This window comes from Osmerus mordax, chromosome 4 (assembly GCF_038355195.1).
Source record: "Osmerus mordax isolate fOsmMor3 chromosome 4, fOsmMor3.pri, whole genome shotgun sequence".
NCBI classification, from domain to species: Eukaryota; Metazoa; Chordata; class Actinopteri; order Osmeriformes; family Osmeridae; genus Osmerus; species Osmerus mordax.
Window position 1 is genome coordinate 19,615,677 of NC_090053.1, and position 17,353 is coordinate 19,633,029.

Sequence of the window (17,353 nt, forward strand, 5' to 3'; positions counted from 1 at the left end):
CGGTTAGAGAATCGGGCTAGTAATCAGAAGGTCGCTGGTTCGATTCCCGGCCGTGTCAAATGACGTTGTGTCCTTGGGCAAGGCACTTCACCCTACTTGCCTCGGGGGGAATGTCCCTATACTTACTGTAAGTCGCTCTGGATAAGAGCGTCTGCTAAATGATTAAATGTAATTGCCCTGGCTCGATGATGCTTTGACAACAGCTTCTATCATGCAGCATTGTTGTCCGTCCCTCCCTGACACCAACAAAAAGTGGTCTCTTTTCAGTCTGTGTGGGATGTCACTACAATTTTCCTTTAAACTCTTTAATTCCTCTCGTTTATATTTTTGATACGACAGCCTTAATCACATACGTAATCCGTCCAAGGTATTTCCCAAATCTCTCTGAGCTTTGTCCTATGAGTAGGAACAGACGTTGATGCTGCCCCTAGCATTTGGCTGGTTTTCCTCTCGTTGGGCGGGCGGTCACAGATCAACCTTCAGCCCTCCCCAGCAGTCGCTAAAAGCAAGCGGATGATCCGTTGCTACTGAACACCCGACAAGACACAGCAACTTACTGCCGTAAGTAAACAAAGCGTCGCTGTAGTTCCATGCTTACAAACTTGAAAAATGAATGATTGTTTTGAAATAAGATAGCCCACGACGATTATTATTTGATTTAAACTTGGTAGGTAGGCTACCCTTTTTCCCATTCCAACCTTATATTCACCTCGTGGGTTGTCACTATAATCGTTATTGTCCAGGCTACTCAAAAAAGGAGATATGTTGGAGATCCCATCATGTACGTGTGTAGAATATATTATGTTTCGTTGAGACTTGCATTGCTTGAAACCGTCTTTGTTTACGAGTAGGTTGGTCGACAAATCCGAGGTTTCTGAATTTTGTTCAGGTGCTCTTTGTTTCCCACGCTCAACTGTCAAGGCATGACCGAGTTGATACTTTGTCACCGTGTTATAGGCTCGGCTACCCTAGATATGTTAAATCACAAGAGTAGCCTAATCTAAATTAATGTAAAAATGTTAAGTTTTCTGGACTGTTCCATTTTACAGTAAGATATTATCGTACTTGTTCAATACACAAACGGCGTAGGGCTTGAGAAACACCTAGTGTGCTGTATCTTTAAATTGCGCTAACCATTTAGTCTATACGAAACTGCTTTCATACTCCATACCGCTCGCCTCATCACACTAATCTTACGTACATAACTTCACGTTGGAGTTTCTCAACATGGACTAAACTCCGGACAAATCCATTTTAAAAAGATTAGTCTAGGTTTTGACTGAGTGCCCGGATTGTTAATTTGCGTAATAATAGACAAGGCTACAGCTAATAGACTTATTTTTTCATCGTTTCCCAGGTACTTTTTTATAGTTGAACTCTCTTTGGAATGCCCCGGAATCACCTCCTACTTCCAACTCACCTGGGACAGAGGACAGGGACCAGCCTTTTTCTAAAGTCTTAATAGCCTGCAATGACTTTTTGCACAAGATGTCTGAAACTGCACTGAAACAGGTGACTGTGCTGAAGGAGAATGGACAGGATGGAGAGAAAACCTTAGACTGGAGTTATATTGATTGGCACCAGAATGAAGACCTGGTGTCCAAAGGTGTGTCTGAAGTCCAGACGCAAACCACTGCAGGGTCGCGCCAAGACAAGGAGACCCAGACCAGCAACCCTGTCATCATGCACATCGATTTGACTCGGACGAACTCCAAACTCAAACAGAGTCTCTCGTTGGACAGCGACAGCTTAGTGGCTCCTCTGTTCCAGTTCGATCGTCAGGCCCCGGCTCGGATCTCCACCTCGCCCACCCTGAGGAGAATGAGGAGCACGCGGAGGCCCATCATGGACTTCCGGGACTCCATGAGGATGGAGACCACGCAGGAAGAGGCCAGCCTCGGCGACACCTTCTCCCCCATCGGTCCCCTCTCTCCCCCCCACAGGCTGATTTCTCCGCTGGCTGCCAGCCCTCTCTCCGATACAGGAAGCCACCATGACAGTGCACCAGACTCGTCATCCAGCCAGGACAACCCCAGATTTTCACACAGGTCAAAAACGCTGGACAATGGCATGGTTCACACGAGACAAGCGTGTTTAAACGCCCGGCAGAGCTCCAGTAAAGACTGCCTGGACAGGGACGAACAGGTGAGGGGCCTCGACCATGCTCTCCTCCACTGGAGATTTCACTTGGTTATGTTAGACATTTATGAATCGCACACAGAACCAAATGTCCTAATGACTAGGGGAACCTAAATGATGGAGCACCGTGCAGTACCCCAACGCTGAAAGGGTTCGATAGATTTCACCTATTAAACATGCCGTCTGGCCCTGTATGCAGTTGGTACTACACTGTAACATATATCCGACGAACAGCCCTATAGACCAGAGGTCCTATAGACCAGAGGTCAACCCTATAGATAAGATCTTAACTCTATAGATCTGATGTCCTGCAAGTGCTCTCTCCATCCTGGTCGGGGCCTCCTTTCCCCCAGCTCTGCCCCAGACTCCTGTGGTGGCCGCTGACAATGCCAGCTTTAGACAGCAAATGAATCAGCAGTTACATGGCCTGACAGCCCTGCACCAACAGGCTGTGCCCCTGGGAAGGCTCCTCCGTGCCCCCCCCCCCCAATAATAGAAGGGGTCAGCGGGCAACGTAGGAATATAATGGGGAGTGGAGGAGGTGGGGGGCTATTCTTTAGGGCCCAGTATTCACCAGCGCACATTCTCAATAGAGCTTTGACGTTCTCCCCCAAGATCAGACTCATTCAGAATTCAAGCGACCACTTAGAACATTGACTCACTTTGGAAGTTGTTTGAAAGTGATCTATTTAGTCATTTAGCAGACGCTCTTATCCAGAGCGACTTACAGTAAGCACAGGGACATTCTCCCCGAGGCAAGTAGGGTGAAGTGCCTTGCCCAGGGACACAACGTCAGTTGGCATGACCGGGAATCGAACTGGTAACCTTCGGATTACTAGCCCGATTCCCTCACCGCTCAGCCACCTGACTCCCTGATCTAGTAATCTAGGAGGAGGAGGCCTGTTCAGCAGTGATTTAAACAGAGCTACCCTGAGAGTCCTAGATTATAGTTGATTTGATTAGTTCACACAGGATGTTCAGCATAAGCATGTTTACATAAACTGCCGCAATGAAAGAAGTTCAGGTAGGTATGTTCGTATGTACATTGTTCACACGCTTCTAGTCTCATCAAATGGAAAATAGTTCAGTCGTCCCAAAGCTACAGAAGTCAAAATATTATGATGACGTATAATAATGTACTGATTAAGTACTGTCAGGTTTTGATAAATGATACCGTATCTCATGCTGTTTTTTCCTCTCTCGGCAGGAAAATGAGCCATGTCACAAAAGGTAGGTGTGTCTTATTTGAATGTCTTTGCATGCCGACTTGGCCTCCCCAGAAATATCCTCACCTCACCCTGTGTGAACGGCTATTTGCATGGAAATTTGCCTTTAACAGTCTGCCTCGGAACGGTAACTAGTGCACATTAGGGAACGGGGGACAGTGTCAGACCAAAGGCTTTTTGTTTTTGTTGTTTTGAACGGATGAAGCAAAGAGCTCCTCAGCCAAGTTGCCAGTTTGTATCAGAATCTGTTGTTCTGTGGCTGTTTCGCAACATCTTCCATTCAGTGAAATTGGGTTCCCATTAATCCAGGAATGTGTTTGTAGGGAAACATCTCGTGTTCTGATCGGACCTTTGGCCCGAGATGGAGAGCCGTTTCTGCACCGGGAATGAGTGGACCCTGGGCAGAGGAAGCCCCATTGTGCATTCATTGTGCTGGGCCTTTGTTAGCCGGCCCATGAGCTCACGGACTTGAGTTATGAGAGTCCCATGGTTCTGAGTGGACTAGACAAACGCTCATTAGGGCTGTTCTTCCTCTCGCCATCCTCCCTCCTCTTAATGGGCCTCCAGGCTCTTCTCTCTAGTGGTTAATTAGGCAGCTATTGTCCCTACAGTGAAGCACTGGCCCGGGCCCCCGTCCTTGTGGCCTCGCTACAGTAGCCCTCGGACAGGACGGATTAGTTTTTAGGCCTCGTTATTTCACCAAGATTCAGGGGAACAGAGAGGCCCTTTCTGAGCGAGCCCAGTATCTGGGTCCCTGACCACAGAGAGAGCATTCTGAGCGAGCCCAGTATCTGGGTCCCTGACCACAGAGAGAGCATTCTGAGCGAGCCCAGTATCTGGGTCCCTGACCACAGAGAGAGCATTCTGAGCGAGCCCAGTATCTGGGTCCCTGACCACAGAGAGAGCATTCTGAGCGAGCCCAGTATCTGGGTCCCTGACCACAGAGAGAGCATTCTGAGCGAGCCCAGTATCTGGGTCCCTGACCACAGAGAGAGCATTCTGAGCGAGCCCAGTATCTGGGTCCCTGACCACAGAGAGAGCATTCTGAGCGAGCCCAGTATCTGGGTCCCTGACCACAGAGAGAGCATTCTGAGCGAGCCCAGTATCTGGGTCCCTGACCACAGAGAGAGCATTCTGAGCGAGCCCAGTATCTGGGTCCCTGACCACAGAGAGAGCATTCTGAGCGAGCCCAGTATCTGGGTCCCTGACCACAGAGAGAGCATTCTGAGCGAGCCCAGTATCTGGGTCCCTGACCACAGAGAGAGCATTCTGAGCGAGCCCAGTATCTGGGTCCCTGACCACAGAGAGAGCATTCTGAGCGAGCCCAGTATCTGGGTCCCTGACCACAGAGAGAGCATTCTGAGCGAGCCCAGTATCTGGGTCCCTGACCACAGAGAGAGCATTCTGAGCGAGCCCAGTATCTGGGTCCCTGACCACAGAGAGAGCATTCTGAGCGAGCCCAGTATCTGGGTCCCTGACCACAGAGAGAGCATTCTGAGCGAGCCCAGTATCTGGGTCCCTGACCACAGAGAGAGCATTCTGAGCGAGCCCAGTATCTGGGTCCCTGACCACAGAGAGAGCATTCTGAGCGAGCCCAGTATCTGGGTCCCTGACCACAGAGAGAGCATTCTGAGCGAGCCCAGTATCTGGGTCCCTGACCACAGAGAGAGCATTCTGAGCGAGCCCAGTATCTGGGTCCCTGACCACAGAGAGAGCATTCTGAGCGAGCCCAGTATCTGGGTCCCTGACCACAGAGAGAGCATTCTGAGCGAGCCCAGTATCTGGGTCCCTGACCACAGAGAGAGCATTCTGAGCGAGCCCAGTATCTGGGTCCCTGACCACAGAGAGAGCATTCTGAGCGAGCCCAGTATCTGGGTCCCTGACCACAGAGAGAGCATTCTGAGCGAGCCCAGTATCTGGGTCCCTGACCACAGAGAGAGCATTCTGAGCGAGCCCAGTATCTGGGTCCCTGACCACAGAGAGAGCATTCTGAGCGAGCCCAGTATCTGGGTCCCTGACCACAGAGAGAGCATTCTGAGCGAGCCCAGTATCTGGGTCCCTGACCACAGAGAGAGCATTCTGAGCGAGCCCAGTATCTGGGTCCCTGACCACAGAGAGAGCATTCTGAGCGAGCCCAGTATCTGGGTCCCTGACCACAGAGAGAGCATTCTGAGCGAGCCCAGTATCTGGGTCCCTGACCACAGAGAGAGCATTCTGAGCGAGCCCAGTATCTGGGTCCCTGACCACAGAGAGAGCATTCTGAGCGAGCCCAGTATCTGGGTCCCTGACCACAGAGAGAGCATTCTGAGCGAGCCCAGTATCTGGGTCCCTGACCACAGAGAGAGCATTCTGAGCGAGCCCAGTATCTGGGTCCCTGACCACAGAGAGAGCATTCTGACTGGACAGACAGGGACAAGGTGCATTGTGGCACTAGGAGGAAATAAACTGCAATTAACAGTGACCTGTTTTAGGAAGATCCGCATGCAATGCCACACTCACGTTCTGTTGTGTCTCTTAGATGTTGATGAAAGGGGCACTTTTCTCAAAAATCACATTTTCCTCAATCCTCCATATGATGTTGAAATTATAAAAGTGTATAATGCAAACCAATGAGCTTATGGGTCTGTCGTCACATGATTCATTATATAACAGCAGCATCAATCATAAACTATGATTTACTATCCCACATGAAATGCATAGTGGATGGATACCAAAAATAAAATAGAGGATTGTGGTACTTGGTACTGTTTTCTTGGCAACTCAGCCCTGCGTCTGTCTCAGGGCTGTTATGAATCAGGGGATGCAGAGAGGGTTCCGGATCATGGTCCTCTTTAGTGCAGAGAACCAAGGCCATCTAACGACCTCAAGAACTCAGCAGAAGACTGAAGACTTGGCCCTCTCGGCCTAACTGACTTGCACAACGTCAGTCAGGTGTGCATAGCTAGCCCTGTGGCCATACTCTTCTGTGCGTTCAAGTCTGTCAGTTTACTCTTGGTCGACATAAGCCCCAATACAGAAGGTTTCGTTAGAGACAGATGTACTCCATCCAGTGCAGAGCACTGACCTGGGGATGTCCACGAGGGATGTACTCTCCCTGGAACATCCTCTTTTGCTCTAAATGGGTGTTATGAATCACAGCAAAAGAATAAACCAGAACAAAGTACTTCCATGCTATGTTAAATGGTTCCCGTATGTGGGCTGTTGTCACGATGTCATCATCCTAGCGGGAAGTGTAGGTGAGCAGAGCAGCTGGCTGATCTTCTTCAGGGCCTGGTGTCACGTCTAGATAACCTTCAAACACACCATTTATAAGCAAACAGTGTATCCTTAATGTCCTGGGGGGGGAGGGGGGGGTGACATGTTATGGTTGTGTTTGATCTGCTTTCCGTGTCATGGTATCTTCCTTATCTAGAAGGTTTAGTGCGTGTGTGTTCGCTGGGTCATGTGTTCTTTAACGTTTGCATCAGCTTGTAACCCTGGCCCCCAGCTGTCGTTCCAACTAGCAGTGACCGAGTCATGCAGAGAGAGGGATCTGAAGCAGTCAGAAGAATAACCTCAAGCAGAGGCAGAACCAGACCAGCAGGTTGGTGTTGGGTTCACCTAACCCTGCCAACAGGCTGTTCTACCGCTGTAGCTCTCTGCTTTCTTAAGTATATTCCAGAAGGGGGAGTGACAGTAAGAGCTATGTCGCTTTGTCAGGCAAAACATGACACTTTTTTCCGTGACTGTGTTGATATGAAACTTCATTCGAGACTGTACTGGATATGTTGCAACGTATAATGTTACAAATCTGACTTTGAGACGTTGGATGAACAGCTAATGGGTCTTCCGTTTGTCATTGTTCATTAGTCAGTAGTGTTTCCTGAATATTGACACTTGAGATGTCATACAAGGTGTGTTTGTACATTGCCTGCAGGAGGGCCAGTGCTGGACTGGGTTTCTCCTGCTCTGGTCTGCTCTCCTTGTCTGGTATCTCCTAGTTAGCTCCTCTCTCTGGTCCACTCTGCTGGTATCTCCTAGTTAGCTCCTCTCTCTGGTCCACTCTGCTGGTATCTCCTAGTTAGCTCCTCTCTCTGGTCCACCCTGCTGGTATCTCCTAGTTAGCTCCTCTCTCTGGTCCACCCTGCTGGTATCTCCTAGTTAGCTCCTCTCTCTGGTCCACCCTGCTGGTATCTCCTAGTTAGCTCCTTTCTCCGGTCCACCCTGCTGGTATCTCCTAGTTAGCTCCTCTCTCTGGTCCTACCTGCTGGTATCTCCTAGTTAGCTCCTCTCTCTGGTCCACTCTGCTGGTATCTCCTAGTTAGCTCCTCTCTCTGGTCCACTCTGCTGGTATCTCCTAGTTAGCTCCTCTCTCTGGTCCACCCTGCTGGTATCTCCTAGTTAGCTCCTCTCTCTGGTCCTACCTGCTGGTATCTCCTAGTTAGCTCCTCTCTCTGGTCCACTCTGCTGGTATCTCCTAGTTAGCTCCTCTCTCTGGTCCACTCTGCTGGTATCTCCTAGTTAGCTCCTCTCTCTGGTCCACTCTGCTGGTATCTCCTAGTTAGCTCCTCTCTCTGGTCCACCCTGCTGGTAGTCTCCCAGGAGATCTGACATGGCTCTCTCTACTTTGACTCAAGGAAGTAGCGAGACATGCCATGTGTCACTTGGCCTCCAGCATGCTACCTGTAGTCACCTTATGTTACTAAACAACATGCAGTAGCGAAGTGCAAGTTGTATCTCAACAATGTGGAAATGCCAAACAGGAATTCAGTTATTTCCTGAGTTGACTCGGAGAAAGAAACATGGATATCCTGTGTGTATAGCACACGTATGTACAGGCAGACCCCTCTGTGTGTCATAAAACACTGTGATTCATCCAGTTTATTTATTTTAAAAGGACATTACACTACATTGGCCTTCTCTTTTCTCTGCTTTCACAATTCTATTAATAGTTTCCCCCTGTGCACTCTTCTCTTCCTCTCCATCCTCTCCACTATTCTGCGCTTGTCTCTTCCTCCTCTCCCAGACTGCAGGAGCGGAGGCGGAGCTCTGTGGTGGTCAGCCTGCCAGGATTGGACGTTTCCCCTGGTGACCTGTTTGTGTCCAATGGAGTGGCAGACATATTAAACAGCTCCAACTTCTCAGGTTAAACCGCCATCTCTCTACTTCTCTCAGGCACTGTTTTTCTTCCTTTCTTTCTTTTCTTTTCTCTTTTTTTATTGTCTCTCTCTCCCTCTATATCTTTCTTCACCTCCTTTCCCTTCACCTGTCTTTGGCAACGTTGATCCACCCAAACCACAACATACCTATTCCCATTAGGAATGCAGAAATGTTTACTTTTAATGTGTGATGCCATTCCAAGCTTGTGCATCCTTTTGGATGTCTGTCCTTCCTTCACAACCTCAGATATCTTTACATGTACCCAAGAAATCTGGAACCAAGTAGATCCTCTCAATCTTGTTTTTCACATTTTCAACAGATACAAAGAAATCCAAGTGGCCTTTTTCCCGACGGAGCACGGTAGGTTGTTGTGTTGTTTTTGCACTGCGTGTTGTGTGTTCTGGAATGTTCTGTGATGCCCTTCCTTTGCTTCGGCGAGGTGGAATGAACATTGTTCTCTGACCCACTTGTCAGAGCTCATATAGTTTCCCTGTCTATCACAAAGTTCAGTATTACTCAACGCTGTACAAGTGAAAACACCATCCATCTCAAATATTTAGTTGAAGGTTTTTACCCATGTCATATTAATAGAGCAACAAATATTTGAACGTTGCGCTTTATTTGTCATGCATGCACTTTCTCTTTGACAAATGGGCACCCTCATCGCAGAGTGTAAATCAAAGGAATGTTCTAGCTGGCTTTGTTGGTTGTCTCCTCTCAGAAAAAAGGGAAGGCTCCGACACGCACAGCAGCTGATGTTGAGAAATGCCTCTCCGGGGAGCAAATACAGGACTGGAGAGACTCGGACTTCCAGAAGTACAAGGTGAAGGGCGAGTCTTCGGGTCCGCTTCATTCGAGGCTCAGCTCCGGCCTGACAGGCTGACTATGATGTCTGCAGACCTGGCCCAAACACTTGGGTCCGATCGATTTGACTTAGCCACTGCAGTGAAACCAATGTGTAGCGTCCCATAGGCTGACAAATCAAACTCACCCTCATTACTTTCAAACCTTTTTCTTGTCATTTCTCTCTGTGATTTACCCAGGTCAGGTCATTAGACACACAGGACAAGTGACAGTTTATAATTTGGATCTCCCTCAGGTGCAGGGAGGAACCCTTCTAATGCACCAGGGAGAAAGAAAAACAGACTTTGTTCTGAGCTATTATACATAGCAACCGTGGATGATCATAAATCAGGAGGAGGCCAGTGACACGGCAAAATAAACAGTAGCTGTGCCTAACACACGCACGCACACTAGGTGACACTAACCAGGAAGGGGTACTGAAAGGGCCCCACCTATAAGGGAGGGACAACTTCTGTTGATAGTTTGGTGGAATCATTGACAGGACTGACATGGCACTTCTCTGTTCTCTGTGCGTGCGGCCTCAGGACTGCTCACTGGGGGAGTTCCTCCAGGACCAGTCCCTCCAGAGAAGGCCCGACTCCGACCCCCGGGACTACAAGAAGCAGGAAGCCATATGGGAGCTTTTCACCAGTGAATGCGTCTACTTCCTGGACCAGCTCATGGTGCTTAAAGAGGTGACAGACTCCACCAAAACACACACACACACCCCCACATAATCTCTCTCTCTCTCTTTCCCACACACACATCCTCCACACCTAGTCACGCACCGTCTTGCTCTCACACACACCCTCAAACACACTATGAAACGAGCTTGGCATCCCTGCAACCCAACACCACCTTCCTCTATACAGAGGTTAAAGCCCAAGCTAGGTGTGACTTCAGGCAGAGGCCCATTGAGCCACAACCTTTAGAAAACCAGTAAGTCGTTTAGTCCTGAAATGTCACGGCCTCCATTGTTAGTTAACGAGTTAGAAAAGCAAATATAGGGTTAAGGTTTTAGTTCCTTTATTTTCTTTTTTATTTATTATTTCTTTCTGTGTCTGTCTGTCTTGTGTTTCTTTCTCAGGTTTTCCGTACCACCCTAGTCAACCTGCAGCTCCATGACTGTCTATCGGATGTGGACTCCTGGCGGCTGTTCGCCAACCTCAAAGAGCTGTGTCTGGTGAGCCTGCCTCTGTCACGCTGATAGGAACGTCAAAGACCACGGCCTGGCACCAGCATTCCGTGGTCTGACAAACCTCCTAGTTTCAGATTTCCACTAAATTATTAGTTCCAGAGGTATTTTCTTTTTCTTTGGAACTATTTGGGTTTAAAGGATTTTTTTTTTTGCAGCAATGGAAATGAAAATGTTACTGTAGACAATGCTTGGCAGCACCGCGGTTCGCATGCTACACTGAGTTGTGAGTGGAGGGTTGGTAGAAGCAGCCATGGGTTGTAATGATTTGGTGGTGACAGGAAGTGAAGTCATAGCAGGATGGTAATGGTTGTGTATGTCTTCGATTCTGCATGAATGAGGCCACCTAGACGTTGGAAGCCGTCTGTGAGGAGGAGGAGGATTCTGCCGTGTATGTCGGTCGCCAGCAGTTGAACCTCGAACCTTGCTCTGAGCTTTCACGTGAACCTTTGCTCCGAGCAGGCAGTAAGTGTGGAGATAGGGTGATGATGTCATGTTTGGTTGTTGGTCCGCAGGTGAGCTATGGGTTCCTGTGCACCTTGCTGCACGCCATCAGGGACTCCTGGAATAGCCCTGAGTCTGAGGGAGGAGGATCTCTGCTGGACCTCCTCACCAAGGCAAGGACGGCACACACACATGGATACACACCTCTGCATGTAGCCTCTCACACAGCCAGCTTTACACTCCTAAACCGCTATGCAGCCTACTGATAACATCGCCCAGGCTTGTCATGCTGGAGTGAACTCCTAACTGATAAACAATTGAGCAAGAATCAATCTATAAATCTATATCTCTGAGCACGCTATCCCTTCAGTGACCTATCCCAAAAAGATACAACAGTGATTTATCAACCTTACTTAATTGAACCATAACTTGATAACGTTAACAATTAACACACGTGTGTGCATGTGTGTGTGTGTGTGTGTATGTATGTGTGTGTGTGTGTGTGTGTGTGTATGCCTGCCTGTGTCAGCAGGCGTTCCGTGAGAACATCTGTTGCTGTCTCCAGAAGTACTGCCTCAACTACTCCACAGCCCTGCTCTACGTGGACAGCCTGAAACACAGGGAGGACTTTGGCTGCTATGTCAAGGTACTGCCAGACTGCTGCAGCAGCCTGTCAACCAGGCAGTAACCCAGCCTGTAAACCAGGCAGTAACCCAGCCTGTAAACCAGGCAGTAACCCAGCCTGTCAACCAGGCAGTAACCCAGCCTGTAAACCAGAGCCTGGAGAGGCCGGTGTGTCCCCTTGACAACCATGCATGAGTCGAGGCTGTGAGAGGCTTGTTGCGTAGAGGCTGGGAGATCTGACCTGTTGACAGTCAATGGGGCTCTTAGGGGATTGGAATGTGATGGTTTGTCTTTCGCCATTGTCTCCCCCTCCCTCCCTCACCCTCTTTTCTGACTTTGTTGTTTTTTCAGTTCTTGAAGATCATTTTTCTTCCTCGACTACATTCTCCCCCCCTTTCCGCTCCCCTCCCCCTATCCTTCTGTTCTCCTTAACAAGGTCCATCTCCTCCCCTTACCCCCTGACCTCCCTCTCTTTTTTCCCTCTCCCTATACCCCCCCCCCCTCTTGTTATCCAACCCTATACTTAACCTATTGCTTTCTCTCACCTTCCTCAGCCCACCTACTCACTCTGTCTTCCTTCTCTCGCTCTCCCTTCTCTTATTCTTCTTAACCGAAACCTCTCCTCCCGTCTCGCGTCCTCTTTGGCTCCAGCTGAGCTCCCATTGTCTCCTTCTCTGTTTCCCTCAGTGGTGTGAGAGAAACCAGCAGTGCCGCAGGCTGCAGCTACGCGACCTGTTGGTGGCGCCGTTACAGCGCCTGACTCGCTACCCGCTCCTGCTGAGGAACGTTGGGAGGAGGAGCCGGGCGGAGGAGGAGGAGGGGGCTCTCCGCAGGGTGGCGGAGCAAGTAGAAACCTCCATATGTGAGAACCCATGCCTCTATAAACACACACCACCTGACCGTCACTCAAACGTCTCGATTTGTTGACACACAACTCACAGAATGTGAGCCATAAGCACTCATCCAGGCCAGCAGCACCCATCTGGTGTTTCTGCTGTAAAAACAAGAACCTTTACAGAGAGCTGGGCTGTCCTCTGTGTGTTTGTAAGAGAGTTATTACTATGTGAGACAGTTGAAACACAGATTTGAGTCAGCTGCTTCTGCAGAACCTCCCTTTGCGGAACTTGTTTTCAGACCAGGAGGAACACCAGCGTGTCTGTCCAGTTCTCTCGCAGAGCGCCCTTCCGGGACACTGACAGCAGAATAGGGGCATCTATCAACAGATACAGCACTTATATGACGTGTCCCAACCCTGAGAGCCACAACATGGCGAGTCCTTGACAGTGAGCAAACAGTTCAGTCCCTGTCACCATTATGAGAGGGGACAGAGATGGGGAGGTCTCTTACTTGATGGACAGGCTAAGTGTGTGTGTGTGTGTGTGTGGGGGGGGGGGGGGGGGCAGGAGGGGCAATGAGGCAACTGCAGGTTGGAAGGGACAGTCTAGAGGTTCAGCATGTCGTGTCCTCCTGTATTCCACCTGTTCAATGGAATTAAAAAAATAGTTCTGGGCAACCACCCAATTACGCCTCACGGTCCTTTGAGAGCTATTTCCCATAGCCAGATGAGCAGGGTGTGTCACATGCCCAGGACAAGGCGGAGGTTGGGTGGCATTCTGGGGAATTGCACGTTAACTAACCATGGCAGTCCTGAACACAGAGGGTTTGTGCGTGTGTGAAACTAATCACGCTCCTAACTGACACAGCCTTCATCACACTGTGTAGAGGGAGGATGTTTCCTAACTGACACAGCCTTCATCACACTGTGTAGAGGGAGGATGTTTCCTAACTGACACAGCCTTCGTCACACTGTGTAGAGGGAGGATGTTTCCTAACTGACACAGCCTTCATCACACTGTGTAGAGGGAGGATGTTTCCTAACTGACACAGCCTTCGTCACACTGTGTAGAGGGAGGATGTTTCCTAACTGACACAGCCTTCATCACACTGTGTCGAGGGAGGATGTTTCCTAACTGACACAGACTTCATCACACTGTGTAGAGGGAGGATGTTTCCTAACTGACACAGCCTTCATCACACTGTGTAGAGGGAGGATGTTTCCTAACTGACACAGCCTTCATCACACTGTGTAGAGGGAGGATGTTTCCTAACTGACACAGACTTCATCACACTGTGTAGAGGGAGGATGTTTCCTAACTGACACAGCCTTCGTCACACTGTGTCGAGGGAGGATGTTTCCTAACTGACACAGCCTTCATCACACTGTGTAGAGGGAGGATGTTTCCTAACTGACACAGCCTTCATCACACTGTGTCGAGGGAGGATGTTTCCTAACTGACACAGCCTTCGTCACACTGTGTCGAGGGAGGATGTTTCCTAACTGACACAGCCTTCATCACACTGTGTAGAGGGAGGATGTTTCCTAACTGACACAGCCTTCATCACACTGTGTCGAGGGAGGATGTTTCCTAACTGACACAGCCTTCGTCACACTGTGTAGAGGGAGGATGTTTCCTAACTGACACAGCCTTCATCACACTGTGTCGAGGGAGGATGTTTCCTAACTGACACAGCCTTCATCACACTGTGTCGAGGGAGGATGTTTCAGTGACAGAATTAAAGATGCCGACTCGTTAACTCATCAACTGTCGCTAACATATGACAACTACACACAACCTAAAATGGCTATTTTCCGGAAACTTTTAGGCTTGTTGGGTTGCTTGTCTTTTTGTCCCTGGGTTGACCATAACTACAGTTAATTCTCTTCTTTGAATTTTCTTTTTCTTTTCTGTGTTTACTCTGTCTGTGCAGGTGACCTGGAAGGCAAGGTGAAATGGCTGGAGAACTACCAGAAAGTCAAGCAGCTGAGAGACGCACTGGTGTGGCTGCCTGTGTGGGAGAGGGACAAGCGGGCCTTCGTCCCCGAGGTGCGGGAAGCGCATTTGTTTTTGTACGCTTCCTTATCTGCGTTCTCAGAATGCTTTAAGATTAGAAGACACCTGACAGAACAACAATGCCACAGCCTTAGAGGAAAAGTATTATTTTAGATAAGGCGTAGATTCTTCCGCCAGATACTGATAAACAAATGAAGCGTGCTGATGTTGTCGTGTTGACGATATATGCATACCGTGACCCGGGTGTCTCCCCTGCTCTATGGGCAGAACCTGAAGCACCTGGTGAAGGCGGTGACCCTGGAGAACCTCATCTCCCATCGCAGCCTGCTGTTTGAAGGGAGGTTGGTCCTCACAGGTCAGTACGGAAGCATATACGCGCGTGTCAGTTTATATATACAGTATGTTGATGTCCATTTAGAAATGCATGTCTGTATGCATTTCTTTTTTTTTACCAGTTGTCGGTGCTTAAGACCTTAGCACAGTACTGTATGTGTGTGTTTAGATGTATGTTTGTTTTTAAACTGCATGTATGTTTCGATCTATGTTTAGACACGCCTGAGGAGGACACGATCGTTATTGTAATGATCACCTGCTTGTTGCTTCAGAGCGTTAAACACCTGCTTTGTGCTATGTTGCCAGACAACGCCAAGCTGACTGACGTCTACCTGTTCCTGTTTGATGAGTTCCTGCTGATCACCAAGATCAAGAGGAATAAGAAGGTGGGGCATTTTAATGTTCCCTCTCTGTCTCTCTCTCTCCCTCCAAATGTCTCTCTCTCCCTCCAAATGTCTCTTTCTCTCTATCTGTCTCTTTCTCTCTCTCTCTGTCTCTCTCTCCCTCGTTTTCTCACTCGCTCTAGTTAAACTGACAAGGTTTCTCTCCTTTCTCACGGACCTCTCCCGCCCACCTGTGTCCGGGCCTGCCGTAGAAGTCTGTGGGGGACCAGAACCCTCTCCGGCCGGCCCAGGGCCAGGAGCTGGACCAGCTGCTGAAGGACGGCTGCACCTTCACCGTCCTGGACCAGCCTGTCTCCCTCGACCGTCTTCAGATGAAGAACGTAGACCAGCTCAATGCCACTGGTGGGTGCGCCAACCACAGAGCCAACCCATCCCCCATGACCCACTGTCTCTCCTCTCTGCTATCCTTGTCTTATATATATACAGCTCTGGAAGAAATTGAGAGACCACTGCACCTTTTTGTTTCCATTTGTACAAAGTTAAGAAGGACAATTTTGAGTGAGGAACGGAAGGGTCAACTTTAAGAGGCCACTGCAAATTTTACCCTTCTGTTCCTCACTCAAAATTGTCCTTCTCAACTTAAAAAAAAAATAATCAAGAAAAAGGTGCAGTGGTCTCTCAATTCTTCGCAGAGCTGTAGATGCTGTAATAATGTGCACAATGTTGAATTTGAGTCACGATGTTGCTGCGTTGTTTTGTCCCAACGGACAGTAAAGCACAGACTGTTTGGTGGCAATATCCATGGTGATACTGTTAGGAGGACTGTGCCCTTCCAGTCCTTTACGATCTGCTTAACTTACCACTGTGGATAAAAGCGTCAGCTGGAAGAATAAATGTCATGTTATCTGACGTCTCTCCTCTCAGCGTCGGGTCTTCCCCACTCCTTCATCCTCATGCACCAGAACCGCTACCAGCAGTACATCGGTGCCTTCATCCTCCAGGCTCCCTCCGAGTCCGTCAAGGTAGGACTAGCTGCCTCTCATCTGCATGTGTGCAGCAGTAGGACTAGCTGCCTCTCATCTGCATGTGTGCAGCAGTAGGACTAGCTGCCTCTCATCTGCATGTGTGCAGCAGTAGGACTAGCTGCCTCTCATCTGCATGTGTGCAGCAGTAGGACTAGCTGCCTCTCATCTGCATGTGTGCAGCAGTAGGACTAGCTGCCTCTCATCTGCATGTGTGCAGCAGTAGGACTAGCTGCCTCTCATCTGCATGTGTGTAGCAGTAGGATTGGCTGCATCTCATCTGCATGTGTGCAGCAGTAGGACTGGCTGCATCTCATCTGCATGTGTGTAGCAGTAGGACTAGCTGCATCTCATCTGCATGTGTGCAGTAGTAGGACTGGCTGCATCTCATCTGCATGTGTGTAGCAGTAGGACTAGCTTCATCTCATCTGCATGTGTGTAGCAGTAGGAGGACTGGAAACATGTCATCTACAGTAGGTAGCATACAGGAGGGTTGTTTGGAATGTCAGTGGGATAGGCAGACCTGCACGTCACAAAAAGCTCAAATATCGCCCCGAAACTCAGACTTTATTTTGGTCTACGGTAATTGTGTAGGGTTGCTGGTTTGATTCCAAACTCAGCCCAGCAGTTTGATCTGCCAACTAGGCATGGCACACTGGGCGTCAGTAATTTATCTAAGGTTTACATAAACAGAGGGTCAAAGTTGATCCTCTCCTAGCAATTATCTGGTAGTTTACTACTGTCATGTAAAGTCGTTCCTTATCAATGCCTCATTCTAACAAATAATGTGTTGATTGTATAACTCTTAGCGTCTTATCTGGAGACAAGACTGAGCTGAGCAGTTAGCGAACTGCTGTTAAAAAGTTAGCTGGAGATGTACTGGAATGTTGTACACTACATTCTTCCTGCACCAGTGTGACGTGTGTGTGTGTTCCAGAGGGTGTGGATGTCAAAGTTAGAGGGCGCTGTGGCAGCACTGTTGAAGATCGACGCTCTGCAGCCCCGGGTGAAGAACTCTGAATCCTCCCAGATATGACTCAGCGTTCATCATCATTCTCACCATGCACTCTGGAGTTCTGCATAAGCATTGTATATTTACCAGCAGAATCATTTTGTAAACTGGATGTTTGCTTTGAATGGGTGTCGATTATTACAATAAACTGATGACTGTGTGATGAAATTGTTTGTTGCC

General features: G+C 48.9%; 1 protein-coding gene across 1 annotated transcript; it reads left to right on the forward strand.

Annotated features, from left to right (window-relative positions):
• The first annotated feature begins 476 nt into the window (after window positions 1-476).
• Window positions 477-17,333, forward strand: plekhg7 (pleckstrin homology domain containing, family G (with RhoGef domain) member 7). Its single transcript, XM_067234856.1, has 17 exons — window positions 477-561; window positions 1,358-2,145; window positions 3,347-3,369; window positions 8,371-8,489; window positions 8,824-8,864; window positions 9,226-9,327; window positions 9,893-10,042; window positions 10,435-10,530; window positions 11,058-11,159; window positions 11,519-11,632; window positions 12,298-12,472; window positions 14,380-14,495; window positions 14,730-14,817; window positions 15,102-15,181; window positions 15,391-15,541; window positions 16,064-16,161; window positions 17,099-17,333. Exons 2-17 carry the CDS (start codon window positions 1,489-1,491, stop codon window positions 17,195-17,197), a joined length of 2,211 nt encoding a protein of 736 aa, XP_067090957.1. The 5' UTR covers window positions 477-561; window positions 1,358-1,488; the 3' UTR covers window positions 17,198-17,333.
• The last annotated feature ends 20 nt before the right edge of the window (window positions 17,334-17,353 follow it).